The following is an 8,931-nucleotide window of genomic DNA, read 5'->3' as shown; positions in this document are numbered from 1 at the left end:
CTAAGGACCAAAACAGAGTATTGCAGTGCGCATATCCACTTTCCCAAGTTTTGAACAGCTCAGCCACCAGGATCCCATCCTTAAGCGTCACAGGTCGCCAACCACAGCAAACTGATGGCACCATTGGGCGAGAACAACAAGGAGGGAGAGAAAGAAAAAAAAAGAGGAGGAAAATTGTTTTTGCTTGGGACTTAGCAGAACACGATTTAGTTTTGCAAGGAAAATGGGGGAAACCCCCAATACAATCAATGTTTGGTACATTCTTTGTCAGGAGGCCGATATCTTCAAACAGCCTGATCTGATAGCATTGGTTCATAATATCGTTTCTCAACAAAATGACAAAGTTATTAACATTTTGTATCATTCGGATTATTCGGACTACTGTTCTCATCTTGAGTGTTATTAGGTTAGTGCAAAAATAATGTCGTTTTTTTTATATAGTTGTCTTTTTTTATATAGTTGTCTTTTTTTTATATTGTTATTTTTGCACCAACATAATATTAGCACAACGCCTCCGACCTTCTTTGTATATCTATCTCGAACTCAGGAATCTTTCTGTCGAATATTCATAGAATTTCGAGCAGAACCCTTTATTTAACCGACGATGGTAGCATGGTCTCGTTCCGCCATAATTGGACAAGTAGAATGTCTAACTAATTTGCATTTGTGTTTTGAGTGTCGTTCGCGCTGAGGATTGAACCTTCAACCTCTAGAAGAGTGTAACTTACAACTGATTTTACTAAGTGCTTATCCATTAGGCTACGGGTTTTGCGGAAGAAGGTCGGAGCATACATCGACCGAACGTTGTATGAATAACATTCAAGAAGAGAACAGTAGTCGGAATAATGCAACTACAATAGAACCCCGGGATACGGCATTAAAGATTAATAACAAAATACAGTACAGTATATAATACACATTTAATCAAAACACAGGCTCCTTCAGTCTTTGACAGACTATGGATACCCACGTAGGGTGCCTGCGCGTGAATTTTTTTTTTTTTTTTTGTGGCAGGAGGTGCGCAATCTCCAACCACACCTCTGCTGAGTCGACATTGTTAAATACAAGTGGCAAGTGAAGTATATGTACAGGATGACTGGAAACAAATGCCGAGATAAGTGGAGAGCGCATACAGCGTCTAGAATTCCAAAATGGTCACCCATCTGGTAGTAACCAGGCTCAACGCTGCTTAACTTCGGTGATCTTACGAGAACCAGTTTGTCAACGCGATTATACCGTACATATAATCAAATAACATTATAAATAACACCGTAACGCGGAGAAAATACCGTAACTAAGGACCGGAAAAACATCGTATTCCACGTCGTTATCTGAAAAAAAAAAACGTATCCTATGGCCACCGTATCCCGGGGTTCTACTGTAATAAAAATTATCGATCCTCATCTCAAAGATTCAGAAACAAAATATCATAAAACATTTATTCTAGAGTCGCTTTTGTTGGAAGTAGGGAATTTTGTAGGAAGATAGCGAATCGTTAGCGAATCGTTAGCGTGAAGACGACTTAAAACAAAAACGCGTTTTGTTTTATGGCATATCAGCTCTTAATGTTATTTAATTCCGAATACAGTCATTTCGGTGAAGTTTTCTGCTTCAAGCTCTTTATATCTTCCAATATTTTTGCATCATATTTGGTTTAGTGTTAGGATTATGTTCAGTTGTTCGTTCACCTGATAATTCCAGTTTCAACGACTATTTTAGCCATTGCATTTTTTTTATTATTGGATAACAACTTTTCATGTCCCAAAGCAACTTAGGATAACGGTTGCTGAAATAGAACGATTGCCATCCGAGCGTTGAGGAACACTATGCGAGTGTTAACATTAATCAAATGTCGGTGTTTGATCACCGATGTTGTGTGTTTATGACAAAGAATTTGCGTACATTAGATTTGAAGACGACCATGTTGTAATCAGTAAGAAAACAGTCATGCAGTGATGTGTTCCACGGGGGGGGAGGTTCTAGAAAAGCAGTCATGTCCATGGAAATTCTGACTAAAGGGATTAAAAAAAACTCTTTTCTTTTGTGGTAAGAGAAGAAGTTCTTGCTGTGAATATCCTGAGTGAATTTAACCAAGGTATTTACAGATTACGCAAACGTTTTTTACGGTTGTATCCCAATGTTCAGTCTCAAATAAAGATGGAAATGTTTTTAAATTATCCGTTTTAATGCATGTACATTGAATGATAGTTTTATTTTCATGAATGGTGAACGCGACATCACTGATTATTAGTCAGCAATGGACGCATGAAAAAAAGTAATGCTGCCCCTTGTTTTAAAACTACAAAGAGATCATAATGCTAAATATTGAGCCAGTAGATCCACTAGTACAAAATTTGATTAGTTGAAAATAGCAGGAAATGGAAGTTCAGTCAGGGTCAAATTAGCAAACTCAAGCGTTAGTTTTACTCGGCCGTGCGCATTGATAGAAACTGGCAGCCATTTTTTTTCTCAAGCGTTTTTAACGGTGGAATATTTTTTATGTCAAATAGTTATACCATTGTATTTCAGATGAATCTATTGTTATATTACTTGTTTTTTTTTTATTGTTTGTGTAGCAACTCGCGTTCACATCGCTTCACTAATCGTCGCCAAACTTGAAATATTTGAAATCTGGCAGCCATTTTTTCTCAAACGTTCTTGATCGTGGAATACTTTTAACTCATTATGTTATATTATTTATATTGGCCCAGCTTCGTTTTACCCCCACCAGGAGGCCATGTTTTCGGATGACTTTATTTCTCATTTGTTGCTTTTTTTATTGTTTGTGGAGCGGCTAGCGTCCACATAGCTTAACCAATCGTCGCCAAATTTGGTCAAAATATCGATCGTGATTTAATTTAGAATTTATTTAATTTGGATATATCTAGATCAGAGTTTTATCATCATTTTAGCAACAATATCAGTTTTGTTCAACATAGAGACGCGCTACTTGGCCCATATTGTAGCCAATGAAGTTCTGGATCTTATATTACCTTGACCTTGAAAATGTCGGTTATGGTCTAAATTTTGACGGGATTTTGACTTTAGATTTTTTTCCTAGTTTGAGTCAGTGATCTGATACCATTTCATAACAGTAGTCACCACGACAGATTTTAACCTGATCAAATAAATAAATTGTTTGTTTTTTTATATCAACGTTCCCATGGTCTAATTTGTGGAATACGTCATACAATATGAATAAGTGTGGCTCAGATAAGACTTTGGTGCAACCTTACGTTGTTAGATGAAGGTATTCGGTTTTATGTCAGATTAATGTTCTTGTTAATGAGGGATTTTTTAATCGGTTCAATTCTTTTTTAGTTATCAATATTTTCATGGCGTAACTTGTGGAATTAACCATGTAATATGAAGAAGTCTAGCTCAGATAAAACTTTTGGATCATCCTTACGTTGTCACGCGGGATTATTCAGTCTCACGTCTGATTTATGTTCCAGATAATGAACCATTTTCAGTCGGTTCAATTTTTCCTTCTTTGTACGGTAATTTCGATATATCATTTCGAACTATAAGAAATGCGTTTCAGTATTTAAATAACAGGTTCTGGTTTCTATCCCTACGGAACTATTTCTTTTTATGAGATTTTTTTTTCTTTTCTTATAAGTAATTCGCCATTTTCGGTTTTCTTCCATTGTTCTTTGCTGTTATCGTGCCTTGTCTTATCCGTTGCTGCTGCCTACAGACTCCGCTATTCACTGGAATATATTCAAACACTTCATCCGAACCATTAAAATGAACTGATCTCTTCACTTTTGCAAGATAACTGTCAGAGTAGGAACCCAAACCGGAATCACTGGATTCAACACTCACCCCAGACCCCGACAGACATTGATTTGTGTGCTGATGCTGTTGTCCACAACGAGAATTTCGTGGTTGTAAATATCTTCGCTGGGAGTTATGGTTTCGATCAAGCGTATGAAAATGTCTATCCAGCAAATCTTGTTGCGATTGGCAGCTGTTTAGGTTCAAGGAGGAAAGCGAGAGGAGATTTCTTTCGTTTTGCATCTGCGCCGAAGACGCCGACGATCTCGCCGATGACATCGACGAAGAATACGAATTTTTCAGTTTCGGCAATGTGCTAGACGAGCCGACATTTTCGTTGTAACTGCTTATTATCTCATCGGGTGGCTGCAGCTGCTGCTTGCAATATCTGGGACCAATTTTCTTGTCCTGCCGTTTCGTATAGTGAAAACGAAGACTCTTATATTCTTGTTGGGGATCGACAACTTCTTCATCAAAAAACATGTCTCCCTGACTCTCCGATATATTACCGAGGTCCGTCTGCGTACGTATAAAAAATGGGACGCCATTTTTGGTTATTGTTTGCGGTGTTTCTGTTTCGGTCCTGGTGCTTTGCGTTAAGTCTTCGTGTGTCAGATGGTCATTTATTTCGTTATTGGCCAGTCTGAGATAGTCTTGGTGCGCAAGGGGGTCACTCACTTCGTTATTTCTCACTACATCGTCCAAAATATCAGAACCTGAATGGTGACGAATCCGGTGGTTCGGGCAAGCGCTTCCAACGTGTTTCCCTTTTAACGCTAAGCCATTCTGATTCGATAACTCTCTCCAAACTATTGCATTTTCGATTACATTAAGGTTATCCAACGAATACGAGGATCTCAGGTTGTTTACAGTTAAAGCCCGGTTGTAAACGGGGCTGTTGTATTCGGTTGATAGATTGACAAATGGCAAATTAAATGTCTGTTTCAATTTCGGCTGTTTCGCATTCTTTTTCGTAAAAAGTGCTGCTTTCAAATTCTTAAATATCCCTTTCTTTCGGGGCGTTTCCGTTGCAACTTCAACCGGCTGATATTTGGTCCCTGTTAGCGGCAATAAGTAGACTCCGTTTTCTGTGTTGGTGTGTGGGGCTATGGCTCGTGGCTTCAAATTACGATAAATAGGGTAGTCTATGAAGGCGCAGTCATGATTATTATGCAAGTCGTTTTTCGTGAGAAAATCGGGTTTTTTCGCGTACCAGACATCGGAAGCCATGGTGTGGTAGCAGCCATCATATTCCGAGGAAGGATAATTCGGCTTCCAGTAGAGATCGTTAGCCAGAGTTTTCGAATTCTTCACTCTCGGTTTGTTGTGTCTGGGATGTCGCGACGGTAGGAAGTTCTTTTGGGTGTAAATATTTTCTCTGTCCGTGTTTAACTGCATCTGGAAAAAAAAGAAAAACATACATTATTACTGTTTCGAATGCATATAAATTATAGAATTGCGCCAACAGTTTAATTTTTCATACTATATTATCATTTTTGAATACTCACTAGGAGTATTCACGCAAGCCATCACCAAAGTTTCTTCTTTGAGAATAACTTGTGGGGGTTCCCTGGTGTCTGAGTGACAACAAGTGGCCCCAGATTTTCAGTACTCTCCACCTCTTTTGATAACATTTGCAAAATAATTCGCGTTATTGCAACAGCCGCTTACCATTGATTTCTCGTTGGCAGAGACTATTAGTCTTCACTAGAATTTGGGTGGCAATAAACCTCCCCAAAATCCCAGTCCTCTTCCTACTTATCCAACAGAGGTCTGGCTAGTGCTTTCTCTCTTCGGTGTTTCTATCTTTTATAACCCTCCTCGATTATTTGATGTGGCGTCAGTTTATGGTGGTATACGCACAAAAACTGTACTCACTAGGAGTTCTTATACGGGTTATCATCAGACATTGCTCACTGGTAATAACTGGTGGCAACAAGTCTATCCAGATTTCCAGTACGCCCCACCTTGTGAAAACCTTTGGAAATGAATTTGCGTTATAGCAACGGCCGCTTGCCATCGATATTTTTCTGGCAGCAACCATTGGTTTTCACTTACATTTGGGTAGCAATAACCTTCCCGCATTTCTCTTTGCATTCTTATAGTAGAATGCTGATTAACACTCTTCTTCCTCGCCGTTTCTGTCTTTCTTGATAGTTAATTGGTGTAATACCAGCCGAGATTGATGCGTTTTTTATTCATCTATTTATTACTTACTTATTTATTTATTACATTTATTTCATTACTAGCAGTTCAGCCAGACTTTACTCGGGCCCTATGTACTGTTCATAACTTTATGTGCATATATATATATATATATATATATATATATATATATATATATATATATATATATATATATGTTAATTTTATTTTTATTTCGGACTATTAGTCTCATCTTTATTAGTTGTTGTTTGTTTGTTTTTATTGGTTCACAACGTTTCGGCCAACTTCCTCTGGCCTTCGTCAGGTGGTAACCGCGACGGACAGTAACTTCGAATCTCCTAACTGCATTCTCAGCCATCACTGCCATCCGTAGTTGTCGTCGTCTCACAACATAAAAATGCTCATCTCAAAATAAAAAATTCCAATTAAGGAATAATACATATATATATATATATATATATATATATATATATATATATATAAAATTTTGACTCATGTCCAGGTAACGTGCATCTAAAATTTTAAGTTTCTAGACCCCAAATTGACAGAGGAGTCTGGTAGAGTCTGCAAAGGTAAACTCTTTACACTTAGCAGCCAAATTTTCGCCTAAAAACTGATTTAAAAGCTTGCTGCATTTCTGAATACACTTTATGTAAAATTTCAAATGTTTAGACCTAAAATCGGCTAAATCGTTTGCCCGAGACCGCAAAGGTCAAGTCTTTTGAACTTTGACCCCTTGGAAGCCAAATTTTCGGCCACAAACTGATTAAAAAGCTTTCTATATGTCTGAATACACTTTATGTAAAATTTCAAATGTTCAGATCAAAATTTGGTTGTGTAATTTCATAGAGACCGCAGAGTTCAGATTTTTAAAAAAGTTTGAACCCAATTTTGATCCATTAACATTTAGTGTTTTGGGCTCGTATCAAATTAAAATGTTTGATCCATGTCCAAGTAACCTACATCTAAAATTTCAAGTGTTTAGACACAATATTGGCAGAGGTATTTTGTAGTATTTTCAAAGGTCAAATCGTTGAACTTTGACCCTCTGACAGCTAAATTTCTGGCCGAAAATGGATTAAAAAGATTTTCCCAAATCTCAATACCCCTTATGTCAAATCTCGAGTCTGTCGACTGAAAACTGATAGAGTACTTTGGTAGGGAAATGTACACACACACACACACACAATTTCACTTTTATAGATATATATATATAGATTTACTATTAATAAAGCAAAATAAAATAATAAATATAGAAAAAAGAATAAAAAATAAAATAAAGATTTTAAAAAAGGGGGATCTGTCTTGGCTGATATCACACAGTAGTAGTAGTAGTTGTAGTAGTAGTAGTAGTATTAGTAGTAGTACCTAAAGAAAACTAACAACCTTAATAATAATGAATATAATAATAAAAAATAGAATAACATATAATAAATAATAGCACGGCATTACTTTTGGACGGCCCTTGTAATGGTAGCCGAATAGATTAGGTCTTCGCTAATTGAGCCAGAGATGTCTCGTGATGCGGAGTTCGAATCGTTCGACTGGTATTAATCGTGACACCCTGCACTGAAGATTTCCGAAAGGATGAAACACTAGTGTGTGTAGGTATTTAATTATTATAGTAAAAAAATAATTATATATATATATATATATATATATATATATATATATATATATATATATATATATATAAGGGAGAGAGACAGACAGACAGACAGAGAGACAGATAGACAGAGAAGAAAAACACAAACTTAGCTCGAAGTTAGAAAATGTCGTGAACTGCAAAATAAAGCAAAGTTCGGTCGCAACTGTGGTGAGAACAGATATAAACAGAGGTTGGACAGAATCCAATAGGATCGATCATAAACTGGTCTTGATATCGGATTTGAAACATATATATATATATATATATATATATATATATATATATATATATATATATATATATATATCTTCTTCTATAATATAAAGCTGAATGTGTGTGTGTGTGTGTGTGTGTGTGTGTGGTCACGAATAAGCTCCTATATGGTTGACTATTTTTAAAAACTGATTACATATAATGATAGAAGATGTATCGAGACACAAGAATGGGTATGTTTGATCTGGCAGAACAGTGGTTCATTAAAATTGTGGGGTCTGCATTCGCGCCTGGTCCACAAAGTATGGAAATAAAAAATTTAAAAATTAAAAAAAAAAGTTTACAAGTGTTTTTGATATAGATGTACATAAGAATACTTTGATAAGTATGTTTTAACTTAAATAGGGATGGTATAATAAAATGGCCCCCATAGAATGGAAATAGGCACAAACTTTAATAAAGACTTTTCATATATATCTGCGTAAGTATATTTTGATAATTATGTTTCAGTTTGAAGAAATATAGTATAATAAAATTATGGGGTGTTCGTTCGCACCTGACCTCCATAGAATGGAAATATGTCTTTTACAAGGTCTTTTAATATAGATCCACAAAATATTGTGATAAGTGTTTCAGTGTGAAAAGGTATGGTATAATAAATTATGGGGTTTATCTATTTTATTTTTACTTTCATCATACTTTGCTTTGGTCTTGATACCCCCAAATTCAACCCAAATTTACAACCCTTCCTTTTCATAACCTATCATACTTTCTTAAATCAGAGTCCATTTTCTGTAGGCTGTTTTTGAACCCAGTCAACGACGGGTACTTTTACTAATATATATATATATATATATATATATATATATATATATATATATATATATATATATATATATATATATATAGTGATAAAACATTTGCCCGAAGATACATAAAAATATTAAAGATTAAGGAAAGAGAGTGTCCCGCCCCAGACTTGCATATACCAGCGCATATTCTGTGCCAGTCACACTAATTCCACGGATCCGGTCATTCACGCTCGTGTCTCGTATCTCAAATATTATTCCCCGTGGCTTTCATAACGCAGCTATTCCCCCGGGTTTTAGAATTAATAGTTATAA

General features: G+C 36.1%; 1 protein-coding gene across 1 annotated transcript in view; it reads right to left on the bottom strand.

The window, feature by feature from the left end:
* Nucleotides 1-996: 996 nt before the first annotated feature.
* The window catches only part of LOC145241550 (uncharacterized), a 96,199-nt gene continuing 88,264 nt past the window's right edge, over nucleotides 997-8,931 (bottom strand). Inside the window, exon 3 of the mRNA XM_080104617.1 lies at nucleotides 997-5,178. Within this exon, the coding sequence (XP_079960743.1) occupies nucleotides 3,616-5,178 (1,563 nt within the window). The 3' untranslated portion in view covers nucleotides 997-3,615. The remainder of the gene's footprint in view (nucleotides 5,179-8,931) is intronic.

This window comes from Euprymna scolopes, chromosome 20 (assembly GCF_053919585.1).
Source record: "Euprymna scolopes isolate OS-2025 chromosome 20, ASM5391958v1, whole genome shotgun sequence".
NCBI classification, from domain to species: Eukaryota; Metazoa; Mollusca; class Cephalopoda; order Sepiida; family Sepiolidae; genus Euprymna; species Euprymna scolopes.
Note: the sequence above shows the minus strand (reverse complement) of the source record. Positions and strands in the feature narration are given on the sequence as shown.